This window comes from Pseudonaja textilis, chromosome 2 (assembly GCF_049901715.1).
Source record: "Pseudonaja textilis isolate UNSWEBS1 chromosome 2, rPseTex1.2, whole genome shotgun sequence".
Taxonomy (NCBI): Eukaryota; Metazoa; Chordata; class Lepidosauria; order Squamata; family Elapidae; genus Pseudonaja; species Pseudonaja textilis.
Window position 1 is genome coordinate 140,702,303 of NC_141991.1, and position 23,150 is coordinate 140,725,452.

Genomic DNA, 23,150 nt, shown 5'->3' on the forward strand with positions numbered 1-23,150 from the left:
TCGCGCTTCTCCCTGGGCCCGAGAAAACGGTCCCCTGGCTAACGGTCGCCGAGAGTGGCCGTTGCTTAACGGCCGTTAACGGAATCTTCGGGAGGGGGGGGAGGGGCTGCAGGGTTCCAGAGGACGACGGTTGAAAGTGGGGGGGGGGCATGTAGCGCTACGGAGGGTTTATTCTCCCCCCACCCCTCCCCCCCGCCTCACATCTCCTTAAGCCGAGACATAGTAAAGCCCTGCGTGTCTCCCTAATGTAGTAGCCCGGGGAAGGGGCTTCCCCCCCCCCCCCACCCACACCGCCTCCCCGGCGCTCCGTATTGGCAGGCGATGGGCTTGAGAGGGCCAATGAGAGGAGCGGCTCCTTCTTTCCCCCCACAGAGGTGGGACCCTGCCTTGCCATCCTCCACTCCTTCCCGTGCCGGTGGAGGGAGAGGGTGGCTCTGGGGCCGGTGGAGGGCACCGGGCGCTCCTGCCTGGCTGGCCCAACGGAAGGCGGAGCACCCCTTGGCCGGGTCTCCCTTCCTCTCTCTCCAGCCCGCCCCCCCATTCCCAATCACCCCCGTCGGTCCGTCCGCCTTCCACTCTACGCCCCGTGGCCGCTGCAGTAAGCAGCCGCCGGCCGCACGCTTTTCCTTGCCTTCGCCCCGTCCGGGGAAGGGAAAAAGGAAGAGGGCCACGCTCTCCGTCGCTCGCTCCGTCCTCTCGCCTGGGGCGCGCTGGAGCCTGGCGGTAGCGGCGCCTCAGCCTGCTTGGCGCGGGGATGCGGAGGAGCCCCTGAGCGGGCGAGTGGGCGGGGGGAGCCGGCTGGCTGGAGCCCGCCCGTGGTTGGGCTGGGCTGGGCTGAGCGCCTGCACGATGCGCTTGATCCTCCTGCTGATGGTCGCTGTCTCCCGGGCGGCTCAGGTAAGCGAGTTGTTCCTCCTCAGCGCTTACGAGCAGGCGGCTCCGATTTGGGGAAGGAGGGAGGGAGGGAGGGGAGGACGGCCGTCGGTGGAGGAGTTGGCGTCTTATTCCCGGGCAAGGAAAGGGGTCAAAGTACTCCGACCCGACACCCCCCCACCCCCCGTGTTCTTTAGTGGGAAAGCGAGCCCGAGAGGGACCACGGGGCGGAGTTTGGATTTGGACGCGTAAACAGAATTAATGTTCTTATACGGCGACTCCATTACGTTAACCAGGGATGTTGTTAAGTTGAGGTTTGTCGTCGCCGACCGCCTCCCCACCCCGAAAAACCTACGCCTTGGATTCACGCCCACTTTTATGCCTTTCGATGCTGGCTACTTTCCTCTTTCTTTTAAACCCTGACTCCAGCTTGACCTCACTCCAGTCCCTGCCTATAGGGTTGGCTTTATTCTATTTAAAAAAAAACTGTGTTTTTTTTCCTTGAAAGGCCAGCCTATTATAACTAGAAAATCTAAAACTTACTTTTTTTTAAACATGTAAAAAAATGTTTTACGTGTTTCGCACAAACCGACTCAGCAAAATTACTCTTTCCCAGCTGCATTTCTATCAGAGGCCTCAAGTTTTTTCTTTCTATTACCAAGTTACCGTTTATGAAAGGAACCCAGTCTGTACTTCCTACTGTTTCCAAAACAAAGTTTAAGCTAGAAAGAAGGATGGAGGGTATAATTGTATGGGGTGTGTGTGTGTGTTTAAATTTTAATTAAAAAAAAAACATTTTCTTCCTTTTTTATTTCTTATCTTTTATCTTTGTCCTTTTATATTTTGCAATATTGAAAACAGACAAAGATGTTTTAAAGAAACTCAGGGTAGTAAGATCCACATTTAAATTTTTTGAAGGGTAGCTGAAAAAGTTGTTTTTAACAGTGTCTGCTTAAAAGGCTGTTTAAAATGGCAGTCTCTATTTTACTGATTCTAGAATTGTTGAAGTATCTTATTGTAGTGTAATCCTTATTCTGGAGTGGCAGATGGGCTTCCCTGGAGGAGGGCAGCTGGTCACCCTTTCCAATGAGAAGGTTCACAGGTTTTCTCCCAAGAAAAAACCAAGTTGATTTTATCACAGTTTCTTGATACCTTCACTCACAGCCATCCTCATGCATCTGTACAAGAAGTAGATAGACATCTACTGGTACAGTTGCAAAAACAATGCTCCATTTGCATTACCCCTTTTGCAGGAAAAAGTAAAACATTGCCTAATGGGACCTTGGGAGGATAACTAGGAGTGGAATTCAATGCATATTCTTGACCTAAGATTTAGTCTGCATCCTCCTCACCACAAGCTGATTTGGTGGCAAACCAGCTGATGGACTTGGGCTTTCAAGCAAAATAATAGCAGCAGCAACCAAGTATATCTACTGAGCCTGAGATCTCTCTCTTCCTTTCAACAGTTTATACCAGGGGTGTCAAACTTGATTTCATTGAGGGCTGCATCAGGATTGTCTTTGACCTTGTGGTGGGGTGGGGTGGGGTGGGGTGGGGGGCGTGGCCAGGGGGCATGGCCAGCTCGACATCACTGGTGTTGGGGGCACGTGTGGTGGCCCGATTACTTTGCCAGTGAAATCAGGCTCCCGAGCTCTGTTTTTGGCTGCAATGGCTTCCTGCAACTCTCTGCCAGTAAAAACAGCTCGGGAGGGACACCCACAGCCCTCCTGAGCTCCATTTTCACTGGCAGAGGCACCACAGGCCAGTCCTTTGCTGTTTCCAAGGCGGCCTCACTGGCCAGATCTAAGCACCCTGCAGACCAGATCTGGATCCCGGGCCTTGAGTTTGACACCCCTGCCTTATACCACGTGAGTGATCCTATGGGAAGACCCAACTGGCCTAAGTCGGACCCTTTGTGAAAGTTGGAATGAAGCCCAAATATCCAACGCTTGCTCATGGAGTGTTTTTCTTTTTTTGGGGGGTGGGGTGTTGCTCTATTGGCTGATACTCCTTTTCCAGATTTCTCTTGGCAAAGTCACTTGAGAAAGTATTCCTCAGGGGTGGAAAGTCCCACTCAATCAAACTCACAGCTCCAAAGGAATCTGAATGTTGCCAGTGAACTCAGAACTGTGCAGGCTAGCATTCATCTTGCACATATGCTGTGATGAGAAAGAAGCTTTCCGTTAGAATGTGTCTGTTAAATGTGTGTGTGTGAGAGAGTTTGTTTTAAAGGAAATGGTTGCATTTTGATTAGGGACTTGGAATTCCTATTAAAATGATGCCATTCTGGCTTTTCTGCTATGCCGTGTATTTCTTAGTTGCAAAGAAGCTGGCTGTGCATTATTCTACCACAATGGAGGGAACCTCCTTGCAGATGTTCAGAGGCATTTTATTACCCTTTTGTCTAGAGATTCGGCTAGGATGAACCCTGACTCAAATAACCCATGTCAGCAGGGTTGTGAAGGCGTTCTTTCCTTACTCCGCATGCTTTGAACTTGACAGAATCCAGCCTTGGAAAAGAGTCTGCGTGGGAATCTATTAAATTTTGGGCCATCCATTAAAAGCAGACAACTGAAAAATGGGTAAGAACAAATCACCAGTTAAAAGGCAGCATCAAGTTTGAATTTATCCTTCAAGTTGAGAGACATGATTAGGCTCCAAATGCACCCAATCGTTAACCAGTCTACCTCTGTTGGATGGGAGCTGGAGTCCAGCTCCATATGGAATTCTTCCTTCCTCTTCATCTTATTTAGGAACACCGCTTTTAAAAGGCAGGCTTGTTTTTAAAAAATGGTCAAAATATGGGACTTCATGGATGCAGTTCCATGTTAATTTTCTGCAGCAATATAGTTTTGTAGCATTTTAAAGATGGGCACATTTGTTATCGCATAAACTTTCGGGTATTGAAATCTTCTTCATCAGAAGCATCTAGCAGGTGCACTCATGCTGTTTTATCACTGGAGTCAGTCTAAGTATATAAAGTCAATGCAGTCAGAATTAAACCAGGCAAAGCATTGCCTACATAGAGACTACTCATTGACTAAGGGCTAATCTTCAAATCATCTTTGCCATGGCAAAAATATGTCCCATTATCCATATTTAGATGGCAACATCCTCAAGATGTTGCCTTCATTTAAGTACTAGACCACTATTGAGATGGCTTAGTTGTCTTTAGTGGTTTCAATTTTTAAATACAGGTAGTCCTCAACTTACAATAGTTCATTTAGTGACCGTTCAAAAGTTAACAACAGCACTGAAAAAAGTGACTTATGACCGTTTTTCAGTTACAGACTTCGCAGCATCCCCATTATCATGTGATCAAAATTCAGATGCTTAGAAACTGACTCACGCTTATGACTGTTGCTCTGTCCCAAGGTCATGTGATCCTCCTTTTGTGACCTTCTGATAAGCAAAGGCAATGGGGAAGCCAGATTCATTTACAATCGAGTTCCGAACTTATCGATTAATTTATTTAACAACATTCATTTAACAACAGTAGCAAGAAAGATTATAAAGTGGGGCAGAACTCACTTAACAACACAAATGTTGGGCTCAATTGTGCTTGTAAGTTGAGGGACTACCTGTAGTATTTTCTCTTTGCTCTCTCTATCGCTTTTCTCAGTCTGATTACATGGTTAACAATGCAGCCAGCGGTGGGATCAGCAGAGATTTTATTGGGCACATTTGGTTGGGACACCTTCTCCTTTGATCAGTGGGCTATTGCTGTTGGTGACCATGTTGGCGTTTAGAGACTAAACACCTGGCTTCTTCAGAGGTACCTGCATAATGCTTGATCAGTGCTTTCTGAATAGACTCAGGTTTCATGCTCCTTTGAAATAGACTTTTATTGAAAAAAATGAAGTTGATTTAAATTGGGAATGAATGGTTGGATCTGCCAGTTGTGTGTTGCTGGTTCTGTTTATACCAATGAATGCAGTTCAGATTCTCTGCTGCTTCTCTTCTCTGCTGCTTTTTTATTATTATTTTATTTCTTTGGTTGTGGGCAGCTTTCTCCGTAGCCTACTTCTGCATGCTGCTAGCAATGGCCACTCTCTGTCAGCCTTGGCATTCCTTTTAGCATTAGTCAAGAGTGATAGAACAGAATAGCTTTATTGGCCAAGTGTGATTGGACCCACAAGGAATTTGTCTTGGTGTAAATACTCTCAGTATACATAAAAGAAAAGATACATTCATCAAGAGTCAAGAATCATATGGTACGATACTTAATGATAGTCATAGGGTACAATAAGCAATCAAATCATACCAGGAAACAGCTGACTGCTTCTCATCTTTCACCTTCTATTTCATGTCATCCTTCCTTTGCACCTGTAACCTTTCAGCCAAGCTATTTTTTATTCAGGCTTAGCATTCTTTCAGAAGAGTACCAAATCCACATTTTAAAACAGGTAGGGTGTGTTTTCAAAAGAAAGAAACGAAGAGAGAGAGAGAGAGAGAGAGAGAGAAAGAAAGAAAGAAAGAAAGAAAGAAAGAAAGAAAGAAAGAAAGAAAGAAAGAAAGAAAGAAAGAAAGAAAGAAAAAAAATAAACCCTTCAGAAATAGTCTAACTGACAGGGCACAGACATGGAACACCTGGAGTCCATTTGGTAACTTGTCATGTCATTTCAGGTATGTCCTATATATGCCCAACCTTGTTTACAGGCTCTTTCATGTCAGCTGTTGATATTTAGTAGAAGAAATGAAAACGACAAACCCATCGATTACTTTGATGTTCTTCACATTAAAAATTGTAAGATCAGGATTAGCCACCAACAGAATAAGGGACTGGTGTGTGTGTGCATGTGTGTGTGTGTGTTCTCTCCTATAAACCTAGATACAATTTATTTGTTTAAGAGGAGAGATTTATTTATCTCCTCCATTGATAGCCCAGAGGTGCTATTGGACATCTCTCAACATATCTCAGTGGCTCACATCTATTTGTCTAGTCTTTGGCTTATGAATGGGACAGACTTGCATCTATGTTCTAAACCAATTGCAGTTCCTAGGCCATCCTCAAAAGTCGTCCCATAAACAATTACAGTAATTGCAGGAATCTAATTTGTGGTGACTGTTGCATGCATCAGATTCCTCTACCCCAGGAATAGAAAAACTGGATTATCAACCAAAACTAATATAAGAGTTCTTGTCAGTTATGTAATGTGGCTATCCACTATCAATCCTGGATCCAGAAAACCCCCCAACTTGTGAATCTAGTCTTTAAGGGAAGTGCAAATTTTATCCAGGACAGGCATATTTTCTGCACACTCAGGTCTGTCTTTTGGAAGAGGAACAGCTTCAATTTTTTTAGCTTCAGCATCTGCTGGTTCTCCCACATGTAGCTGTCCCAATGGTGCTTTTTCAAGAGGCAACTAAACTTTCTTGTTTTTCTTTGAAGACATTTTGCTTCTCATCCAAGAAACTTCTTTAGTTCTGACTGGATGGTGGGGAATGGAAGGATTTATATTCCTTGCAGACATCTGTATGTTGGGGAAACCATTTCATAAATACATGACACAACTATAGGAGAACAAACCCCTCAGAAACAAGATTCATCAGTCCATCTACATTTAAAAGACAAAGGGCATTCTTTTTGAAGACAGCAAAGTCTACATTTTGGACAGAATGGACCATTGGCTTAAAAGAGGGGTCAAAGAGGCCATCTATGCCAAAATTGAACACCCCTCTCTCAACAGAGGGGGACAGATAGAACATCTGTCTCCAGTCTACAGCACAGTCCTTTCAAAGTTCCAAGAAGTCCACTACCCGTTTCTAAAAATTAGGTAACCTTGAGGACACAGATAAACCTCCAAGTGGTCTTAACAACTCTCTAAAAGAATGCAAATGACCAGCCATCTACAAGGAGTATAAATCCTTCCATTCCCTGCCATCCAGTCAGAGCTGAAGAAGCTTCTTAGATGAGAAATAAAATGTCTTCAAAGAAAAACAAGAAAGTCCAGTTGCTTCTTGAAAAAGAACCTTTGGGACAACTATGATCTGGATAATTGAGAATCTCCATAGACACCCATATGCAGCTCTTTCCAGCCCAGGAATATACATACAGAGGCTCTTGAAAAGTAGAGCTTATAAAAAGGAGATTTAAGGCTTAGTGATATTGGTGCACTAATGCTAATTAGTTCCATACATGCATGATCCCTCTCCTTATTTATATGCAGATAAATGCAGGTGATCAGATGGAAACTTGCAGGACAATTCCCAAGGAGTGAGTGAAGCAGAATTTTTTCAGTGCCAGCTTCTGATAGTGCTCAGAGTGATAGAAGCAAGGCAACAATAAACCAGTTTACAACATCATGTCCCTCAAGCCCTTTTGAAACCTATTATCTAATGTCAGGCACTAAACATCAAGTATCCACGCGAAGGTCAAGTTAAATGGATTTATTACTACATAACCTATTCATGGGGATCTTATCAATTAAGGGTTAGCACCTGCTTGGAGATAGATAAGGATAAAGGAATTTCAAGGGGGTGGGGTTTGGACTTGGCCCACTTATGGCTATGTAGGGATTCTAGGCTTATACCTTTTTTAAAAAAACTGCCTCCAGATTTTGTCACTCTTTCTCCTACATCAGTAGTATCAAAAACCTTTGAGAGAGTAATGGACCCACAGTTCCTAAATCTCTGTCCTAATGCAGATCACCCATTAGTGCAATTGGTACTGACTCATATCAAACCCAGTCTAAATCTGGGTTGAAAAATGCCACGATAATCCATTGTTTCCAAACAGTACTACTGCCTTTCTACCAGATTGGTGAAATATAGACTATTAGACAATGCATAAATATTCAATCATTCTGGTCAAGGACTTCTTAAATAAGGTCCTTCTCACTATCTCCCTCAAGCTGCCTGCTAAAAGAAAATGTTAGTCTTAAAAATCATTGGCCGGACAGAGTCCTAGGACATGGCGATGTACAATATGAAGGACTCTGACATGGGGTGGAAATATTTATCAAGCAACGGGGAAACCTCCTGATTTCAAACTCAATGTATTGCTCTCTAGGGACGAAATAAACGAAAGTTAGTCAGGTCCTTTCGGGGTAAGGTAGGTTGGCACAACCAGCAGTACTTCATCGATGGCAAGACTATCCAGTATTTCATTCATGATAAACACTTCCAGAATCTCTTCTAGAACAACAACGGCAACAACAAAATAATAATAATGAGAATTAAGCATGACTTATCTGCTGAGTAGGTTTTGAAATGAACTGGTCAAACTATGAAATCATTAATGTCATGACATCATGAGCTGGTCCTGTCAAGGGGACTTCAGTGTGGATATTAAGGTCCCTGAAGATCTTTTGGATTTTCACTGAGCCAAGTTGGGCTTTGCTAGGAAGTAGGACAGCTGGTAGAACAGCAGTATCCCTTTTTATCAGATTATTGTCATATAGCTTTGAAAGTAACAAAGTCCAAAAAAGGGGAGATGAAATTCCTGTTGACAACAGTGATAGATGTGGCTTTATTGGACTCTGATGTATCTTCAATATCTATGTTAGCTTAAATTAACTTCTCTGTTGATCTCATTCCATTGAGGAGGTGGAGGCAAGAATTGTTAGAATAGAACAGAGCTGGCCTTCTGGTATAGATTGGCTTTTTCTATACAATCCTTTCCTCTTTTGCCCCAGGCTGCTTGACTAAAGGCACCATTGCCACTAGGAGAAGTCCTGCCTTTTTCTGTCTCGTTAAACAATAAGTATAGAACCCATAACAATGTAAACAACACAAGAGAAAGGAAAACAGCCAGAGAAAAGAATGGGCAGAAGGAGGGAGAAAAAGGAGGAATGCTCAAGACATGAAAGTTCTTTTTCAAAGGATCAGCAACAACACAGTTACAAAAGGAAGAAACCCCCAATTACATTTTCTAGTAAATATTACTTCTGTGTCCTAGCAGCCAAGTCCTTTTTATTAGAGTTGTCTTCTTTCTTTAAACAAAATGCTATGATATACTTGTTCTCCTGAGTGCTAGTACTGCAATCCAGATAAGTCTAACCCAAGATGGCAAGCTGATCTTCAGAGCTGGAGCAACCAGAAAATGATGCTAGCAGATGTTGTCAGAAAAGTATTCAATTCCCGCTAAGTGGGCTGCAGAAGCTTTCTCTTCATGGCTCAGGTGGAAAAGCTAGCTGCCAAAATTCCACACCTACCTAACCACTGCTGTAATTGTGTTCACACCTCATGCTTAGCTTGGCTAGTTACTTCCATCATTTCTTGAATTTCTATGATACCTTGACTCATAAATGAATCAAACAAGCTGGGTTCACACTCCGTATATAAGTTACAGTACCTATCCCCAGATTTTAACAAAGGTTAAAGCTAATCAGGCTTGGCCTATGTAGATTGAGCCATTAGGTTGTAATTAACTTGTCTGTGCATGTGTGAATGCAGACATTGGATACTGTAAGATTATAACATGAAGCTGGGTTCAGAGTATAGGTAGACTTCTACTTACAACAGTTCATTTAGTTATCGTTCAGAGTTATAATGGCACTGAAAAATGTTTGCATCTATTTGCTAGAACCGGTTGTTAACATTCTAAGAAGTTTGGAGAACCAGCTGTTAGAAGAAATTACTGACCTAATTCTGTAAGGCAGGCAGGAAGGAAACATTCTGGTGTTGCTTACAGAAATTGCCTCTCCATTAACCCTTATTACATTCTTGGCAGGATTAGACTTTCTGTCTCTGGAACTTCTCTGGAGTTTATTTCCCCTCCTTTGCTGGTACTTTGCTTGTGTGGAGTGACCATTCATAGTTACAGTGGCATTGAAAAAAGTGACTTATAAACATTTTTCACACTTACAACTGTTGTAGCATCCCCACAGTCATGAGAGGCCAGGCAAGGAGATGCGTGCCTTGATGTGAGTGATGTTGAGTTGGCCACGCCCATCCAGTCACATAACCACCAAGCCATGTCCATCCAGTCACATGTTCACCAAGCTACGCCCACCATCTAAGCCACACCCACAGAACCGGTTGTTAAAAAATTTGAATCCAACCTCTGCTTATGACTGTTTTTCATAGTTATGACTTTTGCAGCCTCTCCATCATTACGTGATCAAAAATTCGGAGGCTTGGCAACATTTATGACCGTTGCTGTGTCCCAAGGTTGCAAGATCCCTTTTGGCGACCTTCTGGCAAGCAAAGTCAATGCGGAAGCCCGAATCACTTCACAACCAGATTACTAATTTAACAAAGTGCAGTGAGTGACTTAACAACGGAGGCAAGAAAAGTTGTAACATGGGTCACAAAACTGACTTAACAAATGTCTCACTTAACAGCAGAGATTTTCGGCTCAATTGTGGTCGTAAGTCGGGAGGGACTATCTGTAATGCTGAATGGAATTGTGGAGAATGAAGAGATCAGACCCCATATACCAGTGGTGACTAACCTTTTTGTGCTCCTGTGCCAAAAATTGCGCGCGTGCTTGCATGCTCGCGCTCGTGTGCCAGCACCTAGAAGGTAGTGCACCTCCCCCATGCCATCTATCCATGCATGTGTAATCCCACCCATCCACCCCCCACTGTCCCCTTACCTCCACTGTGTCTCACAGCTGATTTTCGGTCTCCCAAAGGCTTGAGGAAGGCTTCTGCAGGCTTTGCAGGCCAAAAACTAGGCCCGTTTCTTCACTTCTGGTAATTTTGGAAAAACAGGAAGTGATGAAACAGGGCTAGTTTTCGGCCTGCAAAGCCTGCAGAAGCCTTCCGCAAGCCTTTGGGAGGCCAAAAAAGGCCTCAACCCCACCAAAAATCAGCTGTGAGGCACACACATGCTCAGTGAGTTAAGTTTGCCTACAGCTCGTGTGCCAGCACAAATGGCTCTGTGTGCCACCTGTGGCATGCATGCCATAGGTTCGCCATCATGGCCATATACTGTATATTGGCTCATTCTGTTAACCTTCTGTAGCTTCTTGTGTCCATTGGAAAGCTGTGGGGGAGAGAATCAAAAGATGTTCCAAAACAGAGTTGGGAGAGTGAGTGGTTGGGTGATTCTTGGAGAATTTGTAAAAATCGTCATCTCACCCGTTTGAATTCTGGGGTGGGCTTTATCTCTGTTCTCTCAACAAACCAAGTTTCAGTTTCAAAGGGAGCAAGCCTGCATTCAGATCAGGATCTGAACAACAACAAAAACTTAAGGATTTTGTTTGATGCTGACACGGAGAGGCTGAAGGGTATCACCTGGGTTATCTCCCTCTGGCTCTGGCAGGTTGCTTCTCAAAAGTATAACAGGTTGGCTGTGGGAAAGTCTGGGGAAAGTTTTATTAACAGCATCCATTAGGAGCAAGGAAGAGAGTTATGGCAATAAGCAGTAAGATTGGGAAAGAAAATAATTGAAAAATCGATTGAAAAAAAAAATCTCAATCTGCTAGCAACTGAAAATGTTTAGTGAATTTTTTAAAAATTTATGGTATATATGCCCTATCTATTCCAGCATTTGATGTTATAGGATGCATGTGGGAAGCCTCTATGCCTGAAGAGTGATACCCTCCCCTCTTTCATTGTTGCTAGCTGGCAACCAGTACTTAAGGCATGCCACCCATGATTCAAGAGATGGTATATCCGTATTAATAGCCACCGATAGCCTGTTCCTCCATGAATCTGCCCAGACCCATTGAAAATCATCCAGATTGGCTGCTGATTTAACAATTTAACTCTGTGCTTGGTGAAGAAATATTTCCTTCTGTCAGTCCTGAATCTGTTCCTGTCGATGGGCCTTATTCATAGGCCCCGAATGAGGCCATGAGCTATTTTTCTAAGAAAATCATGACTCTCTCTCCTTCTCCTCCCCTCCCTCCCTCCCTCCCCCTCTCTCCTCACTTTGAGATTTTCTAAAAAAAACAAAAAACAAATAAATCCTGATACGTATATTTCAGGTCTGTGTGCATTTTGGAAGGAAAACAACAGAATGCTACAACCTATAGAAAAACAAATCACCAGTTTCCCTTGGAGCAGGAGCTTCTCTGTTGGAAAGCTCAAAAGGAGGATTCATGAATCTTCTTGGCAGGCTTCTAAGAAAGGAAGGACTTTACCCTAGTCCCAGTGCAGGCATCATTTTCTCCTTCCTCTGCCCGGAAGTGATGGTTGGGGAAATGTCTCTATTCCACTCTATTAGGTTCATAGCAGCAAGTTTTAAATTCTTCCAGGATCTAATCTTTCTGCCATCTTAAGGTGTGATCAACCCATTGTTCATTTTAGGGGGCCATTGTGTATTCTTTGATTTATCCTTACCGTATACCAGATGAGTAAAAAATGCTTCCTTCCCCACTGCCCAGTAGCAACCCTCTTTGCTGGCCACTGATATTGCATCATGCACATTTATCCTTACTCCTATCTTTATCCAAAAGGATCAGAACATTCTTCTCAAGCCAATGAAAATAAAGAGAAAAATAGTTTGGGATATATGATCAGCATTTAGCACCTTTCTACGCTTCTACAGAACGGTGGCATCCATGCAGCTTTGTTCTTCCTTGAAAATCTGTGTGGATCAAATGTGCCTAGCAACATTTCCAGATACTTGTTTTGTGAAAGTTTCAGTAACTGCATGGAAGCAGAGCAACGTCCTCTAGTCTGGTACACAATATTTTCCCTACCTGACTGTGCCCCAAATAGTATTATGCAGAATAATTGTGCCAACTGGTTTATTTGGCAAACTATTAATTTTTTTGGCAAAGTATTATTTTTTTCTTGAGACAAAATAGCTGCCATCCTCTAAAAAAAATTCCCTCTGCATAGAATTGCTTTTTCTTATCACCTTCCAAATCGTGCATTGACAGCAGTCTGCTAGATGCATCAGGACCTAATTTTTTGACATAGCCCCCAGGGCAGCATAAACCTCCATTCAGCCTTCAACGGGGTCTCTGGCTGGCACTTTTCCAAAGTTGCAACCAAGCAGTAATTTGAAGGCAAAAACATTTATTACAGGGAGTAATAATAATCATTGTATCTAATTCACTTAATTTGAATTTCATTAAATTAAAGTTTACATAAAATTAAGATGGAGTCTGAGGCTGGGGTCCTCTCTCTGAGGTGCTGCCTGCTTCCAAAACAGCCTGCTCATTTCCCGAAGAGGGTAAAAACCTGGCTTTTCTGGAAGACTTTTGGGGATCGATGGTGGGGTTGTGAGTGCCAAAATAAAGCTTGCATTATTTATTATCCCTGTATAATTGTATTACATGGCCCAGAGCATGTGGACTGAGGCAATAGATGAAACTCATCAATAAATAAAATTCTTTATTTTGGGCCCTAGCTCCTGTGAGAGGGGTGACCCCTTAAGTTGTACTAAAGCATGGTATAAAGCCATTATCTGGGGTGGGGGAGCAGGGCAGGGGGAGGTTAGAAATCTGTTTCTGTGATTCTGCCCTGCATTCTGTCAAAGGGATTCAGTTTTGTGGGTGAGGACTAAATACAGCTTCTTCCAGTGGTGGGATTCAAATTTTTTTAGTACCGGTTCTGTGGGCATGGCTTGGTGGGCGTGGCAGGGGAAGGATACTGTAAAATCTCCAGTCAGAGGTGGAATTTACCAGTACTCCGAACTACTCAAAATTTCCTCTACCGATTCTCCAGAACTGGTCAGAACCTGCTGAATACCATCTCTGGGCTCTTCACTGGCCTTTTTTCTTTCGTGAAAAGTGGTTGTCAAAAATCAAAGAGGAGTTATTTCTAGGAGATGTGCTATACTACAGCTCCAATAATGTCTAGCTGACATGGAAATCAGAGGAATTGAATTTTAGTCCCTTCAGAAGGCATCCAGGTTGGGGAAGATCGTTTGAGTTCATTGATGACATAAACATTTTCTGGCAGCTTTTAAGGAGGAGCATGGAATACAAAAACTGTTATGCCAAGACAGTATCAGGACCTAAGGCCAATTTAAAGGAGACCAAGAAAAGCAATTGGGGTTGAACCTCCAGCTCAAAGTAGCTTCAAGTTTAGGTAATTATGCAACTTCTATCTCTTTTTCTTCTTAAATTATGCAACTTGTTTTTCTTCTTCTCAAGTTATGCTTCATTGGGGCAGGGGCGGTTGGATGGTGTTGTGTTTTATTCCAATATGCCATCTTTTAAAATATTGATTTGACTAAGGGCCTCTAAACATAGAAGTGGCCCAGTCCTTAACTGAATCATTCAGAAGGCTTCCCTGAGATTTCTTAGTTGGTTTCTTTGTACGCCTTATTTATTATTTTTATGGGTGCAATGCGCACTGCTTGCAGCTCACAGAACTGTTCTGCTGGCTGGTAGGCACAATTAACAATAGTAGCAGGTTCTTTAAAAAATAATAAAACCATGAAGACTAGAAACTTCATTTTTTAAAAAAACCTGGCGTTCTCTTCCAAGATCTGTAATATCCCAAAGGTGCTTCTTCAAATGGCAACTGGACTTCCTTTGTTTTTCCTTGAAAATGTTTCATTTCTCATCCAAGAAGCTTCTTCAGTTCTGGCTGAAGTCAGAAGCAAAACTGAAGCAAAACATATTCAAGGAAAAACAAAGAAAGCCCAGTTGCCTTTCAGAACTAAAGAAGCTTCTTGGATGAGAAGCAAAACATCTTCAAGGAATAAAAAAAAGCACCTTTGGGACAACCACGATCCAGATGACTGAGAATCGCCATCAACAAGATCTGTAATAATTTTCTTGCCTCATATAAGAAATTACATCTTAAGGGCCTGAGCGAGACACCTGATGTAGTGACCTAGTCCTCACAACTTGGTTTGTCCCTTTTCTATTGCAATAGATATAGCTGCTTCACCCTGTGTAAACAAGATATATTCAGGTGTATGTCCTTTGTTCTAAACATCTTCATTTTTGCCACTGAACAAGAAAGAACAACCAGAAAGCAAGCCTCAGAATACAAGCTTAAGATCCTAGACCAGTGATGCAGTATGACTCTGAGCTAAATGTAACGGTTGAAAAATTTAAAAAAAAACAATCGAAACTAAAGAGTGCTGTAAACCATACTGAAAGAAATGGATAAGGCTGAATAGGGCAGTGAATCTGTTACGTGTTTTGGAACTGCAAACTGAATCTTCTATATATATATAAAAGCAAAATACCACTCACACGTCATCACAAAATCTCCATAACTGTAAAGCCTACAAACCTGAAATTTGGCATGTATATTCCTCTTGGCTTCTAGGTGCTCACTAAGACAGGATTTTTCAAACTGACCATCAGAGCATTAGTATTTTGTATGTTATTATTAACACACCCTGATGCTAAGGAGTTCTACTCCCTCTCCCCACCTGAAAAGAAATCTGTTCCAAATGCATAACACAAGCAGAGGAGAGGAGCTTCAATTTCAGTTTTAATTTCAAAGCACCAATCAGCTTTAGTACAGAACAGTTGAGCTAAGCCACACCCAGGCTCCTTGCTGTCTCCTCGCTCACATAGCAAATACTGTTTCAGTTTCCAAACATCCCTCAACTCTCTTAACACACTGACAGGACGCTAGCCAGATGAATACCAATGGATGCTGGTAGGCAGAGGCACAATTTTCCCCCCTTATTTTCCTTCCTCAAAACTAAGCCCGACCACATAGTTTCGAAGCGAAGCATGGGTATAGAGCTAGTTTTAAATAAAAATTACGCCTTTGAGTATTGCACACTCTTAGGTTTGAAGTTAAATGTTACAACAATATCTCTATTCATTTCCCTCAGCAATAAATAGGGATCAAACTGTTGCCAATAACTTGGCTCATAGGCTTTTCTCTGTTTAGCACAAACAACAAGGAGTTTGTGGGCAAAGCAATGCAAATGAGATTTCTTATGGCCTGCCCTTAACTAATCAACAGATTAGATGTGAAAGAGAAAGCTTTGACTGAAGTTCCTTTCCATTGTGAGCAATGATAGGAGAGACCTAATGTAGACCAGTGTCTTTTATATCTTTTAAGTGGTCAGAATCACTATCAAAATCTATGGCTGTAGGGGATTATCACAAGAGCCAGGAGATCTCTTCCCTTCCCCTCCCTTCCCTTCCCTCTTTTCCTTCCTGTCCCTTCTTTCCCCCTCCCCTTCCCCACCCTGCATTGCACATTTATGCTGCCCTTTCATAAAATGCTAAAACAAATAAACATCAAAACCAATATTCAAACTTAATAATATGGTATTTTGAAAAGGTTATCTCCAATATAAACATATCTACATGTTGGATAGCTCAGTGCATCTGCCTTTTTATTTCCTCCCAATGAATTAGACTTGCATGTGCCATGGCACTGTGGGTAAAAACATTGGATCCAGGCTGAGGATACCCCATGTCCATTTGACTATGGAATTCTCTGGGTGAGTTTGTCAGCTTCTTTCTCCCAACATTTATGGGTAAAAGCAAGGACACCTTTATTCGTTAGTAGTTTGACAAAGATAATACTAATCACATATATAAACATAGAATACCAGCAATAGAACAATATGATCAAAAATAAGAGCAATGTAAGAGCAACATAACATATCTATGTCATTCAACAATATATCCAGTTATAGAAGTCCTTTAGAAGAGCTCTACTTGAACTTGCTTCCGGAAGAACAAAAGTCCCAGGACTAATTTAATTTCTCATAGATACTGTTCTGTAATTAAGAGCCAGTGGCAACAGGAAATAAAGTATAAATCTCCTTTATCAGATGGTAGGATTTTGATAACAAGAACATTTGGATCCAAGCCACAGATCTCTTGATTCCTCCCTGAAAAATCACATTGTCTCATTTGATACCTTAAATCCTATACCTGCACATGTGGGATATCATTAGTCAGTGGTTAGCATTTTGCTAGAAATTTTCACAGTAACCTTCTGTCTTTGCTGCCCAAATCTTGGCATTAAAAACATGCTGTTTCTTCTCCCTCACTTCAACTGCCTGATTAGCTTATTTGCATGGGTTTATATGAGTGAGGGAAAAGCTTCCGTTTCTTGAAACTGCAACTAAAAGATGGCAGGCAGGTTTTGCCCAAGTTCCAGCAAGGACACACAGAGAGACAATGGATTTCAAATGGTCACAATTGGGCATCATAACCCTGCTTGAGATCATCAAACCATTTAGGAAGGAGGATTGAGTCTGAGCAAGGCAGAAGAAGATGAAGAATAGGTGGGTGAAAAGTGATAGCAGACAAGAGTAAATATCCAGAACACAAAATTCCAGTGAAGCAGACTCATGTGTATAGGCTCATCCATTGATTTTTATATACTTGATTGATGGCCTCCATATGGAGATATTATATTTACCATGAAAATCAACATTCTGTCTATATATAAACTGGATATGGACGATAGAAATATTTATTTTACATTTAGATATGAACATATTCATTTTTCATTCCTGAATGTATATATAGGTGTAGATTATTGTAGTTAGAGGATGCCAGTTATGCATTTTATTTCTTCACTCGCTATTGAAAAGGGAAAGAGAAAACTGTATGATTTCTAAAATGCCAAACAAGGCTAAAATATGATTGAGCCAGGGACACTAGAAATCATCAAGGTCTTTACAATCAATTAATTTAAAGATTTTAGCTATTTGTAAGGTGCCTTACCCATTCACATTTTAGCCTAGTCTTAGCATGTAAACTAGGCCATTGCATGAGACTTTAATATGTTAAACTTGTTTGGGCATAGCATGCAATGTAACATAGCAAATGTGCTTTGTTAATCTAAAGTTAGGATTTAGAAGAGGGGTGTCAAACTCGCAGCCTGTGGGCCAGATGTGTCTCACACTGGCCATACCCACCCTCGGTTTAGTGAAGGGGAAAATGTTGTGATGTGTCATGTGATGACAACATGTCCTCATGAATTTGACATCCCTGATTTAGAATGTCTGAACTTAGCCAGTGAGAAGAAGCATATAGTTGACATTTGACTAAGCCCACCAAGGCTGCTTGTCACTTGTTAGCTTAGGTATATGTGTGCTAACTAACTGGAGGGTGAATTTGTAACTTTCTGAATTGTGTTTTGTAACACTGGGGCTTTTTCAAAGCAGTGGCTTTGTGAAACAGTTGATCCCTTTCCTCCTTTGTGCGCTAGGCTGCAAGAAGTAAATAAAGCTTCCTCTCTGGATCATTAAGAATATTCAAACAAGCTAATCCAGATTCTGAAATTGAAAATGGCTCTATTTGTATTTCTGACATATCCTGTTCAAAAGCAGAGTTGGAAAACAGCAGGTGGCAAACTATCCAGCTGGAATTAGAGTTAAAATAAATAAATAAACAAAGACATTAAAATCCTTCCCCCCTCCCCCCCTCTCGCATTTGATTTTACTCCAGCTGCCAAATCCAAACTAGAGAAAGGGGGTCTTGTGAGGAAAAACATTTGGGAGCACGTGGCACAGTTCACGTTGTATAGTTTACTGAAAGCAAGCATTGCCTTTGATTGATGTGTTTTGGCTCCAATTAGCACATCAAATACTTTTGAGACAATAGCAAGTTTAATACCGAGAGGCTATTGAGTGACTCACAAACCAAGGTCTCTATTCAATCCATTCAATCCATTCAATCCATTCAATCCATTGTGTTTTCTTCTCTCCCTGTTTTGGAGGAGGGGCTGAAATCATTAGAGTTGTATTACCCAAGCCTGGGTTTTTTTTGGCAAAGCTTTTTTACTGGTTCTCTTTGATTACTATAATGACAGGGAGATGAATTTTGGAATCAAACACTAGGAGAAGACTCTACCTGTGTGTTTGGACTGAAAGTGCATGTTGTTAGTCTGCTCTTGTTTATAATTATTAATTCCCCTTGAAATATATAGCACAGGCTCTGTTTTGATTCTGGAGAACTTTTCAGTTTCTTTAATATCTGATTGTTTGGGGACTAGTTATCTGAAAGGACAGCATCTATTTCATCCAACTTAATCACGCTCAACAGTAGTTCAGGAAGCTATCCAGGGTGCTGAAATTCTTCTTTGTCATTTAGGCACAACAATGCTTTACAGTATTCTTATAACCTAGTAGAGTTATCCTTTTTAAAATAAATTTTTAGGTTATTTCTGCACTAATGTCTTCTAGCACTTTCTAAAATCATGCAGCCACCTTTGTGTTGATATAACTGTAATGATGGCAGGTTTTACTTTGCCTTAAAAATCGTTGGATGGGGACTTCTGGTTTGAAGGGTTTCGGCGACAGACAGAAATCTACAATCGTGCACGGTTTCTGTCTGGGCTCGCCGCTGGAGCGCCCTGAGCCCTCTGGTTTCGGGGCTAAGCCACCCCGTAGAAGTGGTGAAGAGGGGGGAGACCACCAGTAGGGTCGAGGAGAGCCGTATCTCTCCTCCTCAGCTGGCCATTACTCCCTTTCCCGAAGGCAGTTGCAGCGGTGGTCAGAAATGGCCACCACAAAGAAGAACTCAACCGGAAAAGAATGTGCAGGAGGAAGATAAGAAGCGAAAGTTTTGGCTGACCAGGTTAAATTGTAAAAGCAACAACCAAGGTACCCTGGAATTTAAACTTACAAAAAATAGCATCGTTCCCAAAGAAGAGTCGGAAGCAGTGAAGGAAAGTGAAAAGGGAAAGGTTTGCCTTTTTTCCCCCTTCTCTCTCCTTCCCTATACTGACAACTAAGAGACTTAAATAAGAAATCGGAAAAATCCGCTTTGACATCAATAGGCAATTAAGCTGAAAATAAAATGCCAAAGGGATAATAAAGATTTCTGGACATTAAAAACTTTCTTTTTCTTAAGCAGGAAGGGAGAGAAAAAGAATAAGGGCAGGATCTGGAAGAGGGAGGAGACTGTCTGGAATTAAAAAGAATCTAAAGTAAAACTTCAACAAGACTTCTAAAAGATACATTTTAACTGAAACTTTGCAACTAAATAGTAACCCCAGGAAGAGAAAGTCAAAAAAAAAAAAAAGAGCAAAAAAGAAACAGCTTTTTTTTATTTGGATTTTTTGGTGATCTTTGGATTTTTGGTTATTATATTTGAATGACTAAAATCAATTGGGTGGTTGTTTAAAAATTTATACAGTGGCACCAACTTCTGGATGAATTGAAAATGGAACTTAAAAAATATAAAGAAGATGCACAAGAAGGAAGGGTTATTTTGGCTTCGTCTTTCAATTCTTAGAAATGGAGATTTGGAACTATGAGAAACAACAAGAAATGACTGCAAAACAAGAAGACTGGGTCAAAGAAGAAGCCATCTTTAATGAACAAGTAATTCTATGTGGGGAAGAAAAAGGAAAGATGGGGGGAAGAGAATGGAGAATTTAAGACTTAAAAAACAACCAAAGAAAAGAAAAATAATTCGAAAAATAAGTATAATACTGGAAAGCAACAGAAAAGGGGAATACAGAAGAGAGAAATAGAGGTAGAGAGACAAGGGGGTAAAAAGGGGAGAGAGAAGAAGAGAGGGAAGAAGGAAAGGAAAAGAAGTTACAAAGGACCGGAGCAAGATATAGAGAAACAGGACCTATTTAGAGATAATGGGTGAAAATCTAACTGAAAAAGGGATTCTGTAAAGGTACATAAGATTGTATTGTTATATTAGTAATAGAAATAACTTTAGAAAATTGGAAACATTGTACGATTAAAACGAGGGATAAAATAGTTAGTGTAATTTAGTGAAACGTTTGTGAATAAAATAAGTGAAATAAAATAAATGAGAAAATTGAATTTGGAAGGAATGGGGAACATTTTAATTAGTTAATGTTTATAAAATATAAGTGAAGGGGAAGAATTAACTATGGAAAGCTTATAATTGTTCCCATAGAAGTATGATGTTTAATTGAAAAGTAATGTTAAAGATGTTAAGACTTTAATGAATATTAATATTAATGATAGAATTGAATTGGAATGGAATGTTGTTTTAATTATATACATTTATATATTTTTTTCTTTTTTTAAGAATACAGTTTGTATTTTAAGAATGTACCAAGCAGAATCTGAATGGAAGTTATGTATTATATTGAATGTTACAACTTTAGGGAAAAGATATAAAGGTGTCACACTCCAATCAGTAACTACAGGAGAAATTTTGTTTAATGAGAAAAGATAATAGATAATTGAAACAGGACAGACAAAAAATTTAAATAAAGTGATTTGAATTGAGATGAGATAATTAAAATAAAATTGAGAACATTAAAAGAGGGGAGAAGCTATGCAGAAAATGTAAAATAGTAATAAGATATGAAATAGAATATAAAAATGAGCATGAACCTGAATTTGTGTCTGTACGAAAAAATGTAACCTGGGATTATGCTGCTTTCAAAAAAGACGTTTTATTTGTATTTTTTTTTCTCTTTGTGAAAACTCAAAAAAAATTTACAAAAAAAATTAATAATCACTGGATGGTTCTGGAAGATATTGTAAGTGGGATCAACTCAGGATATGAATTCCATAGGAGCCGAGGTGGCACAGTGATTAGAGTGCAGTGCTGCAGACTGCTTCTGCTGATCTCTGGCTGCTAGAAGTTTGGCAGTTCAAGTCTCACCGGCTTGAAGTTGACTCAGCCTTCCATCCTTCCGAGGTTGGTAAAAATGAAGACCCAGATTGTTAGGGGCAATATTCTGACTCTGTAAACCACTTAGAGAGGGCTATAAAGCACTGTGAAGCAGTATATAAGTTTAAATGCGATTGCTATTACAAAGTTTAAGCCAATGCTATTTTTTATGTATTAAATAATCGTCCCTCCCTTTCTTTGCCAAGGCATTAAATGGCATGCAATAAGCCATGACAGAATAAATTCTAATAATTAAATGCAGTAACGGAGCACCCTATAGGTTTTACTTTTTTGTGTATAACCAAATTTTCATGCTACTCCAAAACCACTCTTAAAGAGCCACATTTTTATGGTTCTTCCAAAACATAGTAATCCTGAGTGTCTGGAGTTAATCTGTCAATCTGTTCCAGAGCTGGAGCCACCATTGAGAAGGCTTGACATTCAAGTCCCTACAGATGACACGCCCTTCAGTGTTGTGGTTCTCAGCAAGCCCTCTGTCTCTGATTTCACTGGATGGAACATACAATCAACTGTCAAGGTCTCTTAATGGTCTATAATAAAAAAATATATTCAAAAGTACAACCACAGGTTTTAAAGACAAACCTACATTTGAAGAACTGCTTATAAAACTAGATGTTAGGGCCTTTTGAAAAATCTAAAAAGACTTTAGGCATTTTGACTCAGCCTAGAGAACATTAAATAGTTCAGAAAGCTATGGAAAAGGCTGCAACTCTAGTGTGGCAACTGTAGTTAAGCCTCCTCATGTAATCTCAGTGAGCAGGGGGATCAAGCAGAAGGAAGCATTCTCTCAAGTAGTCTGACACAAGCTGCCTAAGGCTTTAAAGAGGTTATAACCAGCACTTTGTATTTCACCCAGAAACAAATTGGCAGCTATACTTTGAGCACAGGTGTAATGTAGCCTTTCTGAGCTCTCTTAAAGAGCAGCCTGCTGCTGAGTTTCAGAATCATTTTCTGGTAAATGATGAAAAACGGAATGCCTTTTCTAAAGTTATCACATCTTGAATTTGGATAATGTAAGACTGTGTGTGTGTATTTGTGTGTGTGTGTGTGTATTTGTGTGTGTGTGTGTGAGAGAGAGAGAGAGAGAAAGAGAGAGAGAGTCAGTCAGTCAGTCAGTCAGTTAGTTCTCATCTGAGTACAGTCAACTGCTTGCCTAATCAGCAGGGTTTTTTTAGTTGACCCCAAATATTTGAAAATAAAATACTAGTTTTAGGGACTGATATTCACGAATTATTGGGGATACACATCTAGACTCCTGTGAGCAGTACAGGTGATCTATCTGAACATAAATTCCTTTTCATATTCTGTAATATTTTGGGTAACATTTTAATTTTATTCAAAAGATTAAAATCCAAAATCCAATTTTTTATCTCTCCTCAGTAATTTTTTTTCTTTTGGATTTTGGATTTTAATCTTTGGAATGAAATAAAATTGTTTTTAAAAAATTGTTTTGAGAATTGCTATAACCCCCACCTCCACCCCCAATCAAAATGGTGTGCAGAGGCATTGTGGGAAACGGAATATTGCGTTTCTGAAACATGGCAACCTTACAATGTGTGGACTTCATCTCCCAGAATTCCCCAGCCAGCAACTTCCAGAATTCTGGGAGATGAAGTCCACACATCGTAAGGTTGCTACGGTTGAGCAACACTGCAAAGGGGAAAATTACTCCCCCTCCTATTTTGTGCAAATGTGCTAAGTCCAAGTGATTTTGTTTTCACTAGTAGTGTCACTTTATTATGCTTAAACTCCATCCAAGAGTTTTCCCCATTCCCTGTTACCTGAGTCTTCCGACCTTGTTCTTTACAGGTAGTCCTCCACTTATGACCACTCATTTAATGACCATTCAAAG

The 23,150-nt window shown here is 40.8% G+C and overlaps 1 protein-coding gene across 1 annotated transcript in view; it reads left to right on the plus strand.

The window, feature by feature from the left end:
• Positions 1-686: 686 nt before the first annotated feature.
• OLFM2 (olfactomedin 2) overlaps positions 687-23,150 on the plus strand; it is a 259,829-nt gene continuing 237,365 nt past the window's right edge. Inside the window, exon 1 of the mRNA XM_087925520.1 lies at positions 687-897. Coding sequence (XP_087781646.1) covers positions 850-897 — 48 coding nt within the window. The 5' untranslated portion in view covers positions 687-849. The remainder of the gene's footprint in view (positions 898-23,150) is intronic.